Source organism: Rhea pennata, chromosome 1 (assembly GCF_028389875.1).
Source record: "Rhea pennata isolate bPtePen1 chromosome 1, bPtePen1.pri, whole genome shotgun sequence".
In the NCBI taxonomy this organism is placed as follows: Eukaryota; Metazoa; Chordata; class Aves; order Rheiformes; family Rheidae; genus Rhea; species Rhea pennata.
This window is the reverse complement of record NC_084663.1, coordinates 127,860,563-127,882,713: the sequence shown is the minus strand read 5'-3', so window position 1 is coordinate 127,882,713 and position 22,151 is coordinate 127,860,563. Positions and strand designations below refer to the sequence as shown.

Genomic DNA, 22,151 nt, shown 5'->3' with positions numbered 1-22,151 from the left:
TGCACAATAGTGGATAACATCACTTTAACTGTTAGCTGTTCCACTGAGATAAAACCAGCATGCTGTCAGCCTGGGAATTATAAAAATCCCCAGAATGGGGATTCATCCTCAGATTGGATGAAGCTCCAGACTGGGCTTCATCCTCTGCTGGTACATAGGGAGTAGCCAAAGAGCTAGCAGCAACATTTGGAGCAAACATTAAATTTCCTAAAGTTAACATTCAAGCCAAAAAAGAAAGAAGATAAAAGCACAATTGCCTCAGCCTTATCCACAAGCACAGGGCATAAAGGTCACCCTCCTCCAGGGAAGGCTCCTTGGCTCCTGCGCCCCACACAGCAGGGCCCCTGGCCAGGCTTCTGGTCAGCTTTGTGTTTCGGCGACGGGCAGGAGGTGGTCAGCGAAGGAAAGGAACAAAAGCGTGTCTCCCTCGCTCTTCCTCTTCACCTTGCCCACCTCAGCTACATTGGTGCGGAGGAAGACGAGATGCCTCCGTAGCTCTTCCCAAATTCACAAGGGGCCGAGGAGCGAACGGGGCTCAGTATCACATTAAGAGACTAGCTTTAGACTAACTTATGTTCAGATGACTTGAGATGGAGAAGAGCTGAAGTATGACTACCTGTCCTATTTATATACGCGTAACCTTCAGCCTACCGAGTTAACAATCTGCAGTCAGCACTTAATACACAATAACAAGCCGGATTTGAGCAGGTAAAGACTCTCACTGAGCAGCATGTCATGTTCTAAGTCTCCTTACCTAACCCCAGTTAGACTACTGTTCTCCAATATCAGACTAAAAAGCAAAATGAAAAAAGAAGTGCATTAATCCTCAATAAATGAGTTCTGAATTAACTTCTGACTCAAACAAATCATATTTTTCATTAGTAGCTACAGGAGACTCAGTACCTTTCTTTAAAATGTCAGTAGCAAATGTGTTAAATCCTACCAAAAAAAAAAAAAAAAAAAAAAAGTCCTTGGGTAAACACAAGCCAGTTACAGATCCTTCTTTTAGGCTGGTATTATAAAAATATAAACAATCAAAATAATAGTACTACTGAGTGCCTGCCCATCCACTGATGTGGAAGGATGCCCTAACACAAAAGCATTAGCACAGGCACTGATTCAAAGCTGAGAGTGGAGGGGAACTTTTGCATTGACTCAGCCGTCTCCAGGCAGACCTACGATGTTTAATAACCACACGAGAAGAAGACTTGCTGATCACACTTTCTCACACCAAGCTGTGCTGACATACAAAGCTGACAAAATTAATAGGTTTGAAGAATTTGTGTAAGTGTCACGCTTACCTGGCTCTTTCCCTCTGCACAAACGAATAGAATTGACAGCTTTATTTTCATCACTGTAACAGCAACCCAAAGGATACTGCACTTGTTCTAAATATTCAAAGGGACAGCACCAAAATGTATGTGTTGTGGTACAGAAGCTTGGGAAGCAGTTACTTTGAGGATCTGATGCATTTCTAGGTCCTTCACTTCAGATACTACTACAGAAAAGAAATATAAAGCAGCTAAACTCAACATTTCAGTTTGCCTTAAAACGCATGAACAATTAGCTCAAACAAGAAATAAAACCGCTGACGCTGTCACATCTGAGAAGCTTTCATGTAGGATTTGACACAAGAGGAATTACTGCCAGACAGAGATTTCCTCTCTGAAGGCTGGTCAAAGGGAGAAAAGAACCCCCCCTTCTCTGAGACAGAGGTGAATCTCTTTTGGGCTTTTGGGAGAAAGGATGGCAAACCCAAACAAATGGAAGTAACAAAAGTGACTGGGACTCCTTGACATGGCAGAGCCTCTGGATATTCATATCACCACGAGGGCAGAGCAAAGTTGGCTGAAGACTAGCAGCGAGGTTGACTTGCTTTCACAACTAAGGTTATAAACGGCCTAATCTCTGTAACAGGACATAACATGTAACATCAAATCCAGAGACTGAGATAGGAATGTTCCAAGGTACTGGTATCTTACATGCTTCTCCTTTGTCAAAGAGTAGTGAAAAAAAATTGCAAATATCTTTTCAAACCCTGCTCATTTATTCAGAGACAGATCTTCTATACCTTCTCTGTAATTTGGGTGAAGAAGGAGAAGGGCATACACTTATTTATTTTTCTGGAGAATGTTAATCCAATGAGATCATTATTTTTCAAAAAAACACAACTTCTTAGACTAACCTCACCTAAACCTGACACATACCTGTAAAAATGGACGTATAGGAAACAATAATTTTAATTATTTTCTTAGTTATGTAGTTCGTGTTCAAGACATAAAACACTCAGGCACAATGATGTGAGACTGCACAGAACTGTTTTTTGTTGTTAATTGTGTCTTTGCAGTGGAGCTTGGACACTGACTTTGCTGCTTTTTTTTTTTAAACCAAACACTGGGCAGAAGCCAGCACTTTGTCTTCACAGAAAGACAGTGACAAATGTGAGTCCTCTCTGAATGACAGCAGTATACACAATCTCTAACTCTTTCCAATACATTAGTGAGTGATTGCCCTTGTTTACCATAATTCATCCTTCCCAAGCAATGACCCTTAAGGTATAATCTTAAGTAAGAAAACTTAATCACTTCCCATCCCTAAAAGAAGATGATGACAGAAGATCTGTGGTGTTTCTTCCTATAGGCAAACAAAAAAAACCCAACAGCTTTTGTATATACTTCTAAATATCAGAATGGCAACGGCTAACGATGATAGACTTAGCTGATGACCAATAATACAGTTACACACACACTTCCTCTGGTAACGAAATCAGTTGATGAGGGCTTGACCCCACTATTCTTCACAGTGGTTGTTCATCAATCAGCTTTGCAAATATAACTGTTTGCAAGGCCATAAACTTTAGCCAGGTAACTGAGTGGTAATAATTAAAAAAAAGAAAAGAAAAAGAGAAGAAAAAAAAACTGGCAGGAGAGGAAAGAACATTGGAAAAAATATTTGTGTTAACTTTCTCTCAAGTAACTAAAACATAACATTCCTTTAATATGGATGGAGGACTCACTTTAAGAGGCTGATCAACCAGCTGATTTCAGCCTTGTTTTCCCAACCAGAAAATGAGATATTATTAATTTGAAACAGCTATTCCCAAAATTTATTCAAAAGGAATGTCATCAAAGTATGACATACATGTGCTTCCTTAACATGAAATTTGCTTAAAAACTGACGCAAAAGTTACAGCATACCTGCACTGAGGTACAGCTCAGCTAAGCTAACTGAGGCGTACATTTTAGCACCTAAAACGTGACAGTTAGTATACGGTAAAAACATGAGACCGGGCATTGTAGATTTTTGCCCTTAATAACCCTGCCAAGGTTGAATCCAGTGAGATTATACTGTGGCAAATATAAAATACTTGATTTTCAAAATACCTTCAGACATCTCGCTACATTTTTTTCTGTTTTTAACCATTTCAGGACAACCTATACAGCTTTGTTACAAGTGCTGATAGACCCACAGCAGTACTGCAGTACCAGTGCCTCAACCAAGGCTGGTGTATGAAGGAGATGACAAATACCTGTGCTGAAAAGGTAGCTTTTTTTCCCTGCAAGACCAAGCAGCTATTTGTTAGGACTGACAAGTCAGGACCAATTTCACTGAAGAATTGTGTGATATTCATTTTAGACTTCAATAATTCTTTTCTAATTATTAATGGGAGATGAGAGAGAATAAAGTGCATGTCTTTGATATGCGCTGTCCAATACTTTGAGGATATTTTCCTGAAACATCTAGTCAACTCAAGCAAAAATATCTTCAATCATGTATCAGTATTTTGATTATTTATCTTAATGTTAAATTCTCAGTTCTCAATAGTGACCTTAAGCTCAGCGTTCTGCTTCTTCAGAGCTTCCACGGTGTAGGAAATTTCTTTCCACGATTCAAGCTTAGCTTTTGCTTGTTCAAGAACCTGTTCAGCTTCTTGTTTAGCATTTAGCCACTGCGTTGAATCCTTTAACATATCATGGAGCTGCTGTCTTCGGCTTTGGAGGTGTCCATGCACTTCATCCCACTGGCTCTGTATTTTTTCAACTGGTGAAAGATAAAGGCAAAAAGAAAAAAAAAGAAAAAAGTTGGGTCACTTAAAACAGTACTTCTTTTTAAGGAGTAGTTATTATGTTTAAATATTTCTAGAAGTGATCATACTGCAGAGCTCTTGTACTTTTCAGCTGTAATTGCAACTAAGTTTGGTTTAATAAAGTAGAACAGATAAACTGTTCTGGGGCACACAGCATGACACTATGGTACACGGCATGTATTTTGATTCATATGCAGCCTGAAATGCCAGGTTCAAGCCTCAAAAAGCATCATGAAACAGAATCACATTTTAGAAAAAGCAGTAGTAATCATCCTTCATTCTTACCAAACCAACTCCAGGTTTAACGTTTTAGAAGAACAAGTCCTTCAGGGACTTCTGTAATTTTATTTTAAGACTTACTGCAAGATACAATTAATGGTTACACTTTCTTCATCTGTTAAGGTGAATGTTAGTAGACTGCAAAGGCTGTCTAAAAACCCTACTCATACGTTCATGTTAATTGTAAAATAGGGATTAGATTTGCCACCACTTGAAAAAATGTGGTTCTGGGGACCCTAAAAATTACTAGAATTACTAATATGAGTGCTGGCTAACATCCAGCATCAGACTGGTCCGTAATAGTGTAAATCTGCTAGCTAAAGCATCAAGATGCTTAGTCTTCCAACCAGACAATCTTTGACAAAAGAAAAAAGGAAAGACAAACAATAAAAAATGCTTTCTGGTGCACTAAGAAATAACCTCCGCCCACCCTTCTTTAATTCCCTGAGTTTAAGCAAGCCAAATTATATTCCTAATATTATACTTGAAGACTGCCCCACTACATTAAAATTTCACAAGCCTTCTCAGGAGGGGAACAAAGACTCCTAGATTACTTGAAAATTAAGTGGAATTATCAGTGAGAGAGGTAGCTGCAGCACAGCATCTCTCACGGCACAGCTGATTCCAGAATGGTGCAGGCTAAAGAATAAAGGGATGGAAAATGATTCAGCGTGGAAAGGAGAGTTGTATCTATCAGTGTTATTCCTTCTTCTGGAATAAGAGACAAAGATCTTTTCACGGATCCAGTTAAGTTTCAGAGAAAAAGAAGAAACTCTTTCAGCAACCCTGCTTAAGCCTATGCACAGAACAGAATGAGTACACGTGGCAGCATGTCCAAGATACAGGAGACACAAGGCAAACTGAAAAAGCAGAATGGAAAAACAAAATCCACAATCAGACCAAAGCAAGGATAGCCTAAGGCACAAATACCTAAATTCAATCTGAAGCACATCTAACCTTCATTTTAGAGAGCTATATTTGAAGGTCGTGTAACAACAACTCATTTCTACGCATATCTGAATGAGGATTTCTGCTGTTAGATTGTTACTTGAAATAATGAAGAGACCGTGGTCTACAGGAAGCGCAAATAACAGAAGTGTTCTTGAACAGCTCAAGTAAAATCTCTGTGCTGCGTCTGGATCATGTGGCTAAAGGGGGACTGTGCTTTTTTCACCAAGACTGATTTTTTTCATCCTGTCTGGGATTCTCTGATGACCAATTCTCCACACCCAGGAGGGGAATCGGCCTGCATCATGAAAGATGTAATCAGGACATCCCAGCAGCACATTTACACAGCTGACTACAAACACAGAAACTGTAAATCTAAGAAAAGCTATGAACAGCATTTACTCACGAAAATGCATCGGTATTTGGCCAAACTACCTGAGCTACCTCCCTCAGAAAAAAAAAAAAAAAAAAAAAAAAAAGTATCTGACATACATAGAGTTTTCAAAGATACTTAATAGTTTTGCTTTATTACAGATTTGAAATAAAGAGAGTTCAGGAAGTTACTAGGTAATCAGAACACACAAATTAAAATTTTGTTAAATGGGCTGGGTCACTCACTGGTTCAAGGAAACAAAATATTTCAGGACAAACACATCATGGCACCTAGAAAATTCACCTGGCCCTTCTGAGCTAGATTATACCAAGCAGCAAAACACTATGTCTGACAAATACATAGAGATAATTAGAGAGGCCTCTGTCATTACGATATCTCTTATTTAGTTTAAAGTAACATAAAAATCCATTCATTATTCTAAGTTTACATCTTATTAAATGATGCTCACATTCGAGTGTGGAAAGTGTATAGGTTTTTGAATAAGAAAAAAATAATGAAAATACAAGAATTCATTTCCGAAACAAACTGAAAACTATTGGTGCAAAACAATGTTTCATCACAATATACTTTGATCCTGTGGATGCTCTCTAGTGGGATGTTTCACACTGAAGCAAAGGTGAACACCACTTACAGATACAGGCCAAACAATAATGTTCAGAAAATCGTATTCATGTTAGAACTGATCCTAACAACTCATGAACCACTCACTCGCAGTTAGTGACTCTAGATGAAAAGGATGAGAGAACTGCAATTAAAAAAAAAAAGTGTTGTTGGATAGTAGAAGACTTTTCAAGGTATTCTAAATAACAAGTTGGTTTTTGTGCAAGGGCACTGAAACATATAAAAGGCTTTCTCTGACTGGAATAAGTCTACAGAAAAGAAAATCCTTGGAGTGTTTTGTATGAAAGCAACGCTGAACCTCAATAAAAAGGTCTGTCAGGCAGCTAACACAGTGCTTATAGCCTTGGAAGGGTCATGTCTGCTGTCAGGACTTTATAATAATCCTGAAGGTTACAATGAACATATGGGATTCAGCAGAGGGAAAAATGAGTTTGTCCCCATGTGCAGTGACCCATATCCAGGACCATGGAGACAACTGTAGAAATAAGAAATAGAATTCTAAACACAAGAAAACTGAAAGAATCAATGGCATGTGAAGTAATATTTCCAGAAAAGAATTTGTCTGAGTTTCAAAAAAAAAAAAAAAAAAAAAAAAAAAAAGAAACGAAAATAATCACCTACTTCCTGCCTTTCATTAAAGTAATATTCAGTAAGTTAACAAAAAAAAAAAAAAAAAGCAAAAACATGCCCCACTGACAAAAGACCATTGCAAAAATTACAAAATATTTCTGAAACCCAAATATGAACATTCAATGCGACAAAAAGTAAGCTTTACCCAGAAAAAGTAATGTAATTTTCCTTATTGTATGCTGGATTTACAACAGTATATTACTGAGATCAGACTGAGCTACACCTACACAGTGATGATTATACTTTAAAAATGTCTAGATAGACAGAACAAATGTGGCTCTGGCGCACTATATCTGGAATCACTACAGTACAGGGATTTTAAATAATTAACTGTATTAACTAAAGCCTTCTCCATCTCCTGCCCCCCTAGTTTATTACCTAGGAGAGGGAAAATACTCTGTTCATTACAGCTAAATCCTGTGACGTCTCTGTTTCAAAGTTTAATCTCTTTTTACTGTGGCAGTCTCCCTTTGTATCCAATTTCTTATTCCTTTTTACTTTTAATTTGGCAACTGCACGATATCTTTACTATGAGGATCAGTATTTGCAACTGTTTGAAGGAGATTCTCAGTGATCCAGTATAGACTTTATTTACCAGAGAATCTGCAAAAACTCCTACATTTTCTTTATACATTCAAAAAAGAAGTAATTTTAAATAGTTTTATCAATATATATGGCCATTAGCTAGAGTTTTATTGGAATATATAAACACAAAGAATATTTGACAATTAACAAACCTAAAGGAGTATCAGAAAGACAAAATACATTAAGTAGAAACACGTGCTACTGTTTAAAATTATTAAAAATTTTAGAATTACTGTTAGTGTATTATAGTTATAAATTATTTTTATAGCTATTCTTAAAGCAACCAACAAGGGCAAATCTCATAGAACAAATACAAGTAGTCCCAATATGTTTGGGAGTACTACAAACCAGACAAACTATTCACTAGTAACATGTCCAAGGTACATATTACATATATTAAATCTGTTGGGACTGTTTTTTTTTCACTTCAGATTATTTCCAAATCATCCACTTCCTAATCACGGTGATCTAGATGGGAGTCCTTACTTTACTCTGCTTATGCATGTATTGTGCCTGCTTATAGCAAAGTGTCTGACCAGGGCTCCAGCTGCTCCCAGTTAACCATCCGCCTCAGATGAATAATGCAGGCACATCTGCCAGGCTGTAATTTTAAGGTTGCTATTCAATTGCTTTTTTCATCAGTACTGTTCACTACTTGTTCGATAGTGATTATATCACTAAGATGGACAAAAGAAATTTCGCTGAATTCGCTGTAGTTTTAGTAAGTTATTGGAAGTAATAACAAAGATGAAAACTGCATTTAAAAGAATCAAACACAAGGTAACTATTTTACAGCCTGGTTATCATTGATTTAGTATACTGAGGAAAGAACAGTATCTTGGTGAAGGAGGCTGCTGGCTTAAGATTCATCTCTGCATATTAAAAATCTTTGTTTACTCATTTTCATCAGTAATGAAGGTTATACTGTTTTTCCATAAAGCAGGCATAGCAGAGAAACAGCAAAAAAATAAATCTCGTTTTCTTTGTTAGAGTTCTTTTTTTTTTTTTACAATCTTCTTTTTATAATGTAACAGCAGTGGAAAAATGGAAAAGGAGTCTTGAGAAGAAGTTGTCAGTCACAAGAGAAATAACATTCACATTAGTATAAATTACATTTAGCCTATATAACAATTAAATAAAGTATTTATTCTGCACCAGTTCAATAAGTACTCTGAATACAGTATATACTCCAAAAAAGTGGGGAACAGCTTCCAATAGAAAGAGTAATTTTGGTATTATCACATCACTTGACTGAATTCAAAATTACCATCACTGAACTTCTTTAGGGGTATTTTAGCCTACTTGTCAGCACAGTTCAGAAGTCCAGCTACACCTTGCACAGCTAAACTAACTGAATAGCAACAGAATTTGCAAAATAGAAAACCAGTACTTTTCTTGTCTACCAAATTATCCTAAACTGCACTCATTTTGCTTTGTAGGAGAGTGCTTTCCAAAAGCATTATTGTCAATATACTGACATTTTCCCACAAAAGTAGTCTTTTCACCGTAGATTCATAGATTTGAAGACTAGAGGGACTGACACAATTATGCAATTTGACCTCCTGCAGCATATAACCATAGAACAGTAGAATTATGGACAGTTATCTATCATGTTGCCAAAAGATGCTACTGCTGCACTGATGTTCCTTAGCTGAAAAATGAAAACAGGTTTATACGCATCTTTGAGTGTTTCAATTTACTTATACCTTGCAACAATGATCAAGATGAAAAGACACACTCAACTTGAAATCTAGTCAATTCTGAAAAATGATTTATGGATATTTTCATATTTGCACCATAACTCTCTGAATTTTAAGTTTTTTTCTCTTTCCTTCGCAGCAATAAAAAAAAAAAAAAAACCCACAAATGGAAAGAAAAATGAGTGCGATCTCCGTTCTTTGGGGTTCTGGGTTAGCCTTGAAACACAGCAGTTCTTAGAACTGCTCATGACCTGTTCTCTGTCTCTGCTAAATAAAATGAAAATACAGGGAACAAAAGATTCTTTTTAACCTCTGTCAGTCCTAAGAATTTTACATACTAATGTTAATTATGACAGGTTAAAACATTGAATCTGTGTGCCTTTGAAATAACAAATATATGACTAGTGGGTAAAGTCATTCTACTGCATTCACAAACTCTTGCTACAGAACCGAACGCAGCTGTGGGCTGAATGTGGGCCGCATCTTCACATGGCTGCAACCACTTCACATCCTATGACAGCGCATGCACTAGTCAGCACGGCAAGTGGAAGGCAGCAAAACACGGTAGCATGCAGAGCTAAAACATTAGCTCCCCGAGTACCTTGACAATGACTCCAACGTTAGAAAATGCTGCAAACATAAAAACTGTAGATTGGAAGGAAGGGAGGGAAAGGCTATAAAAGGTATCACATTGTTACTGGTTGCCCAAGAAGCATAGTACCTCAGCTTCAAAGTTGTCAACATAAGTAATGTTTATATCATATGCTATCCTGAAAATTACTTTCACAGTTCCCTAGAGTTCCAGTCCTTCTCAAAGCTGTTTTCAAAAGTATCAAGGATACATGCTAAGCTTCATCTTTGTACCTGGAAGAGGTCATCAGGTTGGATCCCTTTCTTTTTGAGTTGTAGTACCCCAATGTGCTTCTCTTCAAATGTTCTGGCTAGCCAGTTTACCGTGTTTCATCCTATTTCATATGCTTCTATTGAATTTATAGGTTTAGTCATATAAAATTTGTTTTATTTAAATTTTTGTGGCTGTATAGAACACTAGCTTTTCAATCCTAAAAATTTTCAGCATTATCTTAATATATTAATATATTTAGCAGGTTTTCTCACAGACATGATGGAGAAACTAGAGGATATGGGTTTCTTTGAACAAACACATACTAGGTTATTGATACTTTTTTTACAGCTATCCCTTTTTTTTCCACTAAGCACTTCTATTTCCCACATAATAAATATGGAAAAATATATGCTTTTAAGATGCTGACAAGAGAATTTGAAGGCATAACAACCATGCACTAAGTTCTGATGCTTTTCAATTTTGGCTCAGTTTTCTGCAGAACCACATAAGTAGAATGATAGTTAAAACACAATTTAAGAGTTGTCTTAACTTGTGGTTACCTTGCTTTTCATTATTTTATGTTCTAAGCAAAAAAATCTAAATGAACTTTTCCTTTTTTTCTAGAAAGAGGATTCAGTTAATTCAGTTTCCTATTTGACGACTGCTTCTTGTTGAAAGTGCTCTGCCTTTTCTCCTGCTACATTCCAGGACAGGAGGTTTGGAAAGGATGAATCTGAAGACAAAGTGCTTTCAAAAACTGAGTCTTATTCTTCAAAGAGGAATCACTTTTTGGTCCAGGGTTTAATAAGCTCTATCACACAACATCCCTACACAAAAGGATCTTGGCTCTGCACTTATGAACAATCACGAATCTGTAAGAGACTAGTCTAGTGTGGACATCTGGATGGCAGATACAGAGTCAAAGTAGGATGAGTCTGAAACATTTCTTTTTTAAATGCTGAAGTAGTTAAAGGAGATACGAGAATCATTCTAACAGCTACATTTCTGCCTGTAGGCTATCATTATCAAGTGGACCTGGACAGGAAAGAGTACACAGCAGAGAACAGCTGGAGTCAGCCTGCTCAAATAGTAATTTAAACTTCAGCTGTCCTTCTTTATCGTTTCTTGCAAAGCAGTATCTTTTAAGTAATTTTTCTTTTTTAAACTTTTTTTCAGCGGCTTGTAAGAGTCATACTTCTTAAATGATGGCCTTTGAAAATTATGGCAACACTATTCTATAAGTAAATATGAAAAGCACTAAAAACATGTCATCTGAGACATTTTATGCATCCCTTAGTTGGTCAGTAATGTGATGAGAGGATTTAGCCAACAAACACAAAATTAATGGTGGAGTGGCAACTTAGAATATCTTGCTTAATGTGAACTGTCATTTATGCCAGCAATATGTCAAATGTGGTTGAAATGTACTGATCTAGTAGGGTATTTATAGAAAGAGTAGTACTTAACATATATGTATAATAAAATGTAATTCCAGGTTTGATGATGCAAACTATGGCTTATAAGAAAGTCAGGCAAAACAGAAAGAACTACACATTAAGCTGCATAATAAACAAGTGAATGAAGAAAAAAAGAGGGGAAAAAAGGAAAAGAAGCAACCTAATGCTACATGCTATTGTGTAATATTCTACTCCCCAATCACAGATAACAAGCTCTTACAATGAAAATAAGGAAGAAGCAGCTCTCTCAACCTTCATTCATCCTTCTGGGGATGAGGAGCAAGGAAAAACGTACCTGACCTGTCAGACCTGTCAGGGTCATACACACAGGCACATACAAGCCCTGAAGACTGTTATCTTCCTTGGCTTCTAAGATGCCAAGAAGAGCGATAACGAAGGCTTCTACTAATTGATATGCTTTTTAGAAAATACGCGCGCGTGTGCGCACACACACACACAAGCCATTTCATTTGTTTTATACAATTTGGGGGTAATTACTTCCAATGATTGCAACTCCGTGATCTAATTTTGCTTCATTTCACTAAGGTGAGCCTATTTTTCTTTTATCTTAAAACCTCTCCTGGTAACAAAGCTGTTTCCATGTGATCAAACTAACGAAGGTCACTCCATTCCTTTGGAAGTGTCAAATCAAACAGAATGAACAGAATACTGTCAAGCATTTTCTACTGAGAGCACAAAGTGAATAATTCTTAGATGCTTTATACCTTGCTGTAGGAAGTGGGAGTTAGAGACTAGACTAAACTGGTAGCACATCTAAAGAAATCAGCTTCTTGTAACAAACAATAAGCAATTTCCATGACTGAGCAGTAAGAAAGGCATGCAAAAGCTTATTATTTGGAAATCAGGTCCTCCAGAATGCATTCCTTAGATAAGATTAGCAAGTTTTGTATTAATACAGAAGTATTTATGTAAATAATATTTATCACATTTCAAACATAGGTTTTCACGATCATTTTTTAATAAATGAAAAAAAGGAAGCAAATCATCATACTCATGAAGAGTATTTGTTTCTTATTTTAAAATGTTTTGAAATTCATAAAATTCTGACCTATAGAAGTAAACACTTACCTAAGGAGAAGTAAGATTCTTTAGTATTTAGTATAAAATAGGCAACAAATCTAAGCATATGTTTGGTAGAAAATAGAGAAACTAATAAACACATGTACATGCATATACATACGTGCTTTTATTTGGGAAATAGGCTGATTAGGGAATGAACTTCTGATACTTCCCTGTTACAATCAGAGCCTTAAGAAGAGCAGGACATTTGTGGGGAAATGGAGTGGCTTCAGTGGCATCACTGAGTCCCACTGGTCAGTTCCGTCCTGCTCTAGAGCCAGTATACAGTGTCAACAGCCATCCTTTGGCTGTCCCAGCAGCACAGCCATCAGAAAATAATAAACTTATTTTTTTCCACAGAGACCCACATATTTGGATGATATCAAAATATAACTTTTCAGTAAGATTATGCTAACTGAAAAGCCAAAGGGTTCCCTCACCAGAACGACTTAATCGACTTTCACAACATCTGTTCTATTCAGTTGTCCTTTGCTGGATGTAGAAAAAAGCAACTGTGTTACTGAACTCCCACATAATAATGTCTGATGCTTCAGCTCCTTTATTAAATACTCATCACATTATTATGAAACGTAATACTCATCACATTTTTATGAAGGTTTATATTAATTTTAAAATGACTGATTGAAAGTACCCAAAATGGAAGCTACAGGATTATAACTAATCTGCTTGACTATATGAGTCAATATATAAGTAATTCAATCATTTCCATTTTAAATTTATAGAAAAGTTTTCAAATAACTTAATAGGAAAAAATTATTAATTTCTTTCTCTTTCTAAAAATGTAACTATTCAGTAGAAATGATTAGATACTTTTGTATTTACCTTTGCCAAGTGTCTGTTACTACTTTTTTCTAGAACTTTTGTTATGTAAGCAATTGGAGAGAAAACAATTTATAATTATGAATCTAATTTCTATTCACTGATGATAACATTTTTAACAATCGCCTTACCTATAAAAATATTTAAGAAAACCTTCTTCAGAAGAAATATCACTTATATGTGAGGGGATGTAAAATTAATGAAACGATATTCTACTTTCTCTGAACATAAACAAGAATGCTATTAGCCTTATTAAAATATATCAGCTTTGCTGAAGCTTCCATATGCTTTTGTACTTACTGATGCAAAAAACGAGTATGGTCCGTCTTGCAATCTCAATCTAGAAATGTGTGAAAATCATTGCCTACATAATGAAGCATGCAAGCAATGAATTTAAGAATTCTTACTACCACAGCACTCAATGTTGCTATCATACATTCATGTTTACATTGTATTTTCTTAATGGTAGCAGCCTACTAACTCCTGTTGTTTAGGGTAAGACTTACTTTTCAAATATATTTGTATCTGTTAATCTGTATACTCATTTGCTTTGTCTTTAGATTTAGTAGATCCAGCTCTAACTGTATGGGCAGGCCTGTAGGAGATTGCAAGCGCCAAAAATCTCTAAGAACTTAAAATGAACTTAGGAAGTCTTGCAATGTCTGAAAACCAGGCCCCAAGTTACTGAAATTAAGTTTTATATTTTTATATTTCTGTTTTTCTTCTTCAAGAGGATAAGTAATTTATTTAGAAAAACATACATTCCTCACAAAAGCCCTAAATCCACAATTCACAACTGAAAGACTGTGATTGGCTTTGGTTCATTTTACAATGGATAAACCAAAAATCTTTTCATTCTGCTATTTGGTATTAAATATTATTTATAAATATTATTTGCTATTAAATATTATTTGAATTTTCAGGATAACTATGTCAAAAAATTATTTTTTTGTATCGTAATTTAGAAGATGCAATGCCTTAGTGATGTACCTGAAAGTTTTCCTAAAAGCTTTAGTAAACAGTAATATTCAAATAATTTTTTGTTTTTCCCTAGAATTTAAAAATAGTTTTCTCCACAAATAAGGCCACAAATTACTAGTGTTGTTTTTCAAAACATAGAGTAATATTAGATTGCCTGTTAAAAATATGCTCTTTAGGAAGATAATTCTGTAACTACATCATAGGGCAAGTATTTGCACAGTTAGAACTCTTCATATTTGTGAAATAAAAGAATGAAAAAAGAAGCAATTATTACACCAAAAATTATTCTTCATTACTTCAACTGAAATATTTATGTAAAAAAATCAATCCTTTAAGAATCTTTATTTTACTTTTAAAGTTCTTTTGTTATCTATAACCTGAAATAAAAAAGTAAACATGAAAAATAGGATCTATCTACAATATAGACAACATTCCTTCGTTTTCCATAAATTAACCAACATAACAAGATATCATCTTATGATACATTTATCTTGGAAATCTCTCTCAATTATTTTGGATGTTATAAATTCTAAAATTTATTATTCAGGCACTCAGAATAACCAAATGTGAACTGACACACATGCAAAAATGTTAAACTTTATGATGCCACAACTAAACTTTAGCCAGTAACTGATATTAAGTTCAATCATGTAGCAAAATATTTTACTTTGGGGCATTCTGGAATTGTTTTGCTTAAGAAAAATTAAGGAAATTTCAAAATAAAAATGTGAGTAAATGGAAAACCTGCAGAGTTACATTTAAAAACATCAAGGTAATTATTTCTATTTGTTAACATTTTTAAAGGTCACTTTGATAAATTGAAGGAAAGATCACAAAGCATATCACTCAGAAGGTTTTATCTTGTTTAGCTGCAGCAGTAGCTTCATAAAAAAAGTGTTTCTCTAGCATTATAAAATTGGAAACATCTGAATCTTAATTAAGAAACATAAGGCTACTCAGTGCGCTACATCTGGACATTAACTTTTCGTTTTACCGCATAGGCCTGTATGAGGGCTATTCATTCTACTTTTGCACTGGGGAACAAGAAAGCATGGATCAGCTCGAGTTACTACCAGTCTCAAACACTCAAAAATTATAGATCCAACTTAAATATCTGTAACTTGAAAATCTGTTTTAAAAAGAATGCATTTAGTTGTTCATTGAGATTTTAGCATTCACATATACTTTTTTAAACAATGATTACCAAATTACAAAAATCTAGTGATAAAAAAAAATCAAAGCTAGGATTTTCATCATTTGGCTCCAGAATGTATACCTTAAAGAAAATACTTACTGCTATAATATTCACCAATTAAGTTGCATCAGCATTGCTAGATGGACACACTCTTTGTGCCATGGTCATTAAGCAGCACAGCAGCTCCCGGTCCTTGTGTTTTTGTCTTCCCTCTGAAACTGTATCCCGTGCTTCAGTTGTTCTATGTGCAACTCCATGATTGGAAATTATGACCACAGACTATCATAATTTCTTGTTGTGACTCTTTCAGCTACGCCAAATCTGCACAGTTACTCTACTGCTTTATCTTCATGGCAGTATGCTGCTGCTTGGAGGATATTTAGAAGAGTCTAAAGCTCAGTTCACTCATCTAATTACTATCTATAGAAAATTGAGTACTGGTAACAACAGGAAGTTTGATTCAGTGGATGAACAAAAACGCCCACATGCACACCAGAAGAGGGCCAAATCAAAACATTTTAGTTTTGATTTTTATTTTTGCCTCTGAAAATACAGAAAACTGTATTTTTCTGGTTTTTGTATGAATAAGCTATTTTAAACAGTAAAAATATTTCATTTTGAAATATCTCTACATTCATCTGTAAGAGAAAATTTTGAGCATTCTGTACAAAGTTCTTACCAGACTAAACTCAATAAATCTGTTATTTCACAACAGAAATAAAAAATTTTATGCATTTGTCTTATTTAAACAGTGAATTACCAATATAATAATCTAGTGAATTATCAGATATACACCTTCCTCCATGATATTTTCTGTGATGGCTGAAGAGCAATTCCATCTCAAACTAAAGAGTATAGACTCAAAACAAAGTAACATTTACAAATCAGACTGTGTATTGTAATGGCAACTATGGTAAAATATTTATTTCCCTCAGAAGAAAAAAGAAACAAACTTATTTTTTTTGAGTTACAATTACAGTCCTTTAGAAAAATTACATCAATATTGAACTAAGTATTTCCTAAAGACAAGTTAACTCCTAGGAGTCTTGTTTCTACTTTGAATTGACATAGCCACATTTCTTACACCCCAAACTGTCTTCCCTCTCACAACTACACATATTTTCCACATACATCAGAAGATGCTGTCAATCTGATGCTGGCTATTTCATACTTTTTTTCTGCAGAGAATGATAGCCCTAGCTTCACAACACTAGAAATCTTTAATGGTGTGAAATGCAAGAGCCAAGAGTTAATTTTAAAGTACGCTGGAAAATGACCCTGAGATTTTTTGGAAGTTAGGACCTTTTTTCTGTTTGAACGAATACTCTCCACACATGTGGCCAAGTAGTACTGGGACTTTTTGTTGAAAAAAAAAATGAAATTTCAAAATTAATACCCAACTAGGGTAGAATTGGACATTGTAGAAGAAATGTTTCTTCTGAAATTCCAAGTCATTCAGACATTTTGAACATTCACCATGTAGCCATATTGCTCTGCAGTTTTTTAGATGTTTTTTAAATAAGCACTTATGTAGAAAATGAAAGGACTACTGTAAAATGCTGGTACTGTGAACTATCAAAGAACTACAGCACTGCAAGTGTAGGAAAAGCAAAGTAAGGAAAAAAGTAACATTTCCCCCCCCATTTTTAAGTTAAGGGACCAGTTTTCAAGGCCACATGAACTAAACCCAAGCTGCAGGGCTCACATGATGTAGACATTAACTTGTATATTAATAATTAATCAGATATCTAAATTAGAAAAATATACCATATTAAATACATATTTAAAATGAAAAATAAAAGCAAAAATAAAAAACTCATATGATGATTACAGCAATCTTGAGGAAAGGAAAGACTGCTAACTGCCTTTTACTTTGCTTTTGGGTTTTCTTTTGTTTGTTTACTGTTTTATTCTACATTTCTTTGTTCATGTTCTGTTTGTTACTTCAAGACAGAGCCTAACATTCACAAGACTCATGAGACATCATGTGAGATAAAAGCATAAAGTAGTGGCCTAAAATTAACCATGTACAAACCAATATGATTCAAAGTCAGTATTTTGATTTGGCTGAAACTTGGCAAATTTTGAACCAAAACCAATAGTTTCCTACATAGCTCAACATCCTGCTTGCAAGAAAACATGTAAAATGAAACAGAGGGGAAAAAAAAAAAAAAAAAAAACAAAGGACAGATTTAACCATTACTGTTTTCACCCTAGTAAGAAGCTGCAGTGAAGAAAACAAAGTGCCAAACTATCAGAATAGAATAGTATTATTGAAAGAATAATAATATCGAAAATATAATCATCATTCTGTAAAACAGTGATATCTCCTCATCTGGAATACTGCCCTTAGATCTACACTTAAGAAGATAAAGCACACATATTCAGTCTGACATTGCTCAGAAAACTTCCATTTCATAGGTTTTTCTTCTATTGCTTGCTGACTCCCATCTAATTAAAATAATATTATTTTTTTTTTTCTAACTGCTCTCTGCCAGGTTCTAAGTTCTACTATACCCAATGAGATGTCACCACTTCCTCACTGTACATCCACCTGTCCAGAGTCCACATCCTTTGCCATTATGCAAGGATGAGAGATCCTCAAGATCCCTCTCTTTTGGTCATTGTCTCACCTAGTATATAATGGGCCCGCTGACAAGAAAAGTGAAATATTAGCAGCAAATCTCCAGAATTTTTAAACTAATTTTCCCCTTCCTTCCCTTTTTTGCCATGATGGAGGTTGATCCTGTGACAGCTGTTACCTGCTAAGCACAGATCCAAAAGCATCAGAGAGCTACCATTTTTACTTTGCCTATGCTACTGAAAATAGCGAGAGAATGAAATTTGGTGAATTATATACAGTATTTCACTATAAGTTACTATAATGATGATTCTGTAAACTACACAACCAAATGAAATCACTGCTAGTGGAACCACCCACCAACTTCTCAGAAAATCTTCCACTCATACTAATCCAGTATTTACTCAGGTTGGACTTTCAAAGGAGCCTTCAAAATCCTGTCTTTGTGTTGTTGCTTTGCTCCCAACTCAAGCAAACTAAAACCACGACACATTTATATCAAGGATAGCCAAAAGTACAATCTGTAAGCCAAATGTACTCCAGAGTGCTTAACTGCGTCATCTGAGAACAGCTGCAGGTTCCAACATACATTCTTTGTGGATGGCACCCATTTTAGAAAAAGGAACATCCAAAATCTGCATTTGCCTGATATCACTGATTATGTGGCATCTAAAATTACCTTGTAATCTCTGCAGAGCAGGCCTTTTGCCTGTTATTTGTTCTGTAATTACTACAGAAAATTATGGCCTGGCATGAATGAAATACATACGGTTTTGCAACAGCTTTTAAAACAACTTTGTGGACATTGAATGTTGCCCATCAGACTCTGGATGACCTGTAAATGGAGGATTTCTCTGATCATATTTTGAATACTTCTTTACTAAACAATTCTTTTTTTTATTATTTATTTCCACTCTATTTTGACTGATTTGGTCAATATCGCTAGTATAGTTGTTCCATTTATATCAATAGAGATAAAAAATAAAATTGATATTTATACTGCACATATTTCTGCTTCTTGTCAAATTTATAATGATCTGTGCAATATTCTGTACACTTCTATCACAGTACTACATCAAATCACTGGCCAAAATAGCAAAAACTTTGTCACTATTCAAGCAAAGCAGGCCAAAAAAAATTGTCTCCTGAGCACATATGACAGACAGAGGCTATAAGGTAACAATTATTATTCCACCTTTTTATGTAAAGAACCAAATAATGAAATTAAGAGACTTCTCCAGAGTTACAAAGGAAGTATACTTGCAAATTACATCAAGCTCATATTGATTCTGATGTTATAAAGAGTTTGCCCCAATGTATTTTTATTCTCTAAATACTCCCTAAAAACATCATTTAAGGCAAAAATATTCCACATGCTATCATATAACTGGAATATCATAGTACTGGAACAGCTTGCCCAGAGAGGTCGTGGAGTCTCCTTCTCCGGAGATATTCAAAACCCTCCTGGAAACAACCCTGTCTAACATGCTCTAGGTGACCCTGCTTGAGCAGGTGGGTTGGACTAGATGATCTCCAGAGGTCCCTTCCAACCTTAACCACTCTGTGATTCTGTGTGATTCTGTGATAACTGATCTCAGGTTTAAAGAGCTAGTCAAGTGCTTAGTGTTTGGTAGGCTGCTTCCTTTAAGAAGAAAAATTGAAAATGATGGCAAGTAGTACTCTGATGCAATTATATATTTACAAGGAAGGGACAAAAATTGTTTTTTATTGTTTTGAAAGCTCACCATTTTGCATACTCTCTCAATTAAAAACATTCCCTCTCAATCTCCATCAGGTGTATTAGCATTTCTCTTGATGTTCTGGAATTTCTTGTTATCCTTATCATGCTGCTTCTTTTATTCATTAAAATTTTAGACAAATTAAATGAATCTCTAGTTCAAGTGTTTTTATTAGCATTTGGGTGCCAAATAATGTTCCAGCTAAATGAAAACACAATTGCTTCTTCTCCTAGTTAATCTCCAAGGAAGGTGGTTAACACCTCGAGCATTTTCAAAGCATTTTGTGACTTCTCACTGACAAAAGCCATCCCGAAGGTAGTTATCAATTCATGGAATAGTATTGTTATCACTGATGGTAGCATATCTCTTTGTCCTTTATAACTTACTCCCAACATACTAAGCTAGAATAATGGACAGTATTTTCAACCAAAAAGCCACCAGAGAAGCACAGATGTGTTATTCTTTTCATTCCTGCAAACTGTTTAGAGATTTATTAACCTTAAAAATTCAGAGATGTCTCAAATAATATCTGAAAAGCTAATAAAATCAAATTGAAGAGAGGAAATTATGTTAAGGTCTAAAATTAGATGTTATTATGCAACTACTTTTTTTCACATTACACACATTAAAAAAAAAATCACTCCCTGTACAAAACAATAAAAACACCAAGCTAACTGATGAATGAGGCTATTATGCTTTTGAGTAAGTCTACACACCTCTCTCTAAACATGATACAGTTTTCCTGTCTATTCTTGCACAGTTAAACTATAAACACAGCTCTGTTCTGAACTAACTATAGCAGTTTTTACAACAAAGTACTGCAAAGAGGAGTTAAGCAGAGAAGGGCAGAGCTAGAGTGAAATGTAGCAAACAGAACAAAAATGGAAGAAGTAATACAGAAATTATGTTAAAGTGAATATGTAAAACAGCATTTCCTGCATAGGAGACAGTGAAGAGGACAGGAAATGAAGAAAGTACAAGAAGCACATGAATGCATGAATCACCTCTACAAGCACAGAAAACAGCCTGTGATTCTGCATGTGTTAAGAAACCAACTAGAAGTCCTACAGTTGCCTAAATAGGATGAAAATCCTGAAAATATAGTAATACACTTATTAGGTTGGGCTCAGGGTTGTATTAATTGCATTCACACATTTTACAGTTAGGAGCACTGGCAGAGCACATCCATGTTTGCCTACAAAAACCCATTTACAAATCTATCAAGATGCACACCTGAGATGCGTATTAATTCCAAATATATGGAAATGAAAGAGAGAGAAGAGAACAGCAGAATTCACTGCTTGTAATTTAGGAATAATGAAAAAGGACTATGCATCAGTCTGAGAAATTCTGCTCTCCTGTTACAAATTTCAAGATAATAGTATTTTGTCCTCAAAGTCAAGTTCTCTCTCAGGTTATCCGTCAATCTCCATTTCATGTTCCCTTTCATTCCATAATTCTCTAGATCTGACTAGAGACCTGATTTTGAAAGGCACGAGACCAGAATCTCATAAACTGCCAAGGACAAAGGCAAGCTCAGCATCTGCTGGATCCACCCTTGCCCTATTTAGAGTCCATACTGGGTAGAAATTCAGGCACATACCAGCTCTGTTATGAATCTTTAAATGACAGGTAATGTCACCTAACAAACACTTGATCTTCATCACTAAGACACACAGAGATTTCTATTAGAGAATACCTTCCTTGTTCTTACCAGCATGTACCTCCACAACACACTGTTACCTAAAGATTTACAGCCTTACTCTGGTATATCTCCATATTAAAATGCTCATGTTTCCTCTTTTCTGTCCTCAAATGTGCTAGTGAAATGTTGTACCCTTACAAGCATGAGAAAAGCACCTCAGTCAAGAGCCTGGTCAGCTTTTAGTCCTACAGTCCTTCCATAATGCTGCATCGCACTTTTTATACGGTTCCACATGAACTGACATGGAAGTCAGATTAGGAAGATTAGGAGTCAGTGCTTTTCTAGATTATTGAAATCACCTGTGAAACATATGAAATGAAATACAAACATGAAGGTACAAAATGCAGGTGTAACTGTGAAGAATTGATGAAATGATATATATGATATAAATTTACAGATAAATTGATATAGATGAAAGCATATGTGCAACAGTAGTTCCTGACAACCTCTGTACTTCAGAGGTCATGACTCCCCAAAGGCCTTAA

The 22,151-nt window shown here is 35.3% G+C and overlaps 1 protein-coding gene across 10 annotated transcripts in view; it reads right to left on the bottom strand.

Moving 5' to 3' along the window:
• The window catches only part of DMD (dystrophin), a 1,316,389-nt gene that overhangs the window by 299,131 nt on the left and 995,107 nt on the right, over window positions 1-22,151 (bottom strand). For all 10 annotated transcript variants that reach the window (XM_062600033.1, XM_062599961.1, XM_062599984.1 and 7 more), the window contains one exon: window positions 3,830-4,041. In XM_062600033.1, the coding sequence (XP_062456017.1) occupies window positions 3,830-4,041 (212 nt within the window). The remainder of the gene's footprint in view (window positions 1-3,829; window positions 4,042-22,151) is intronic.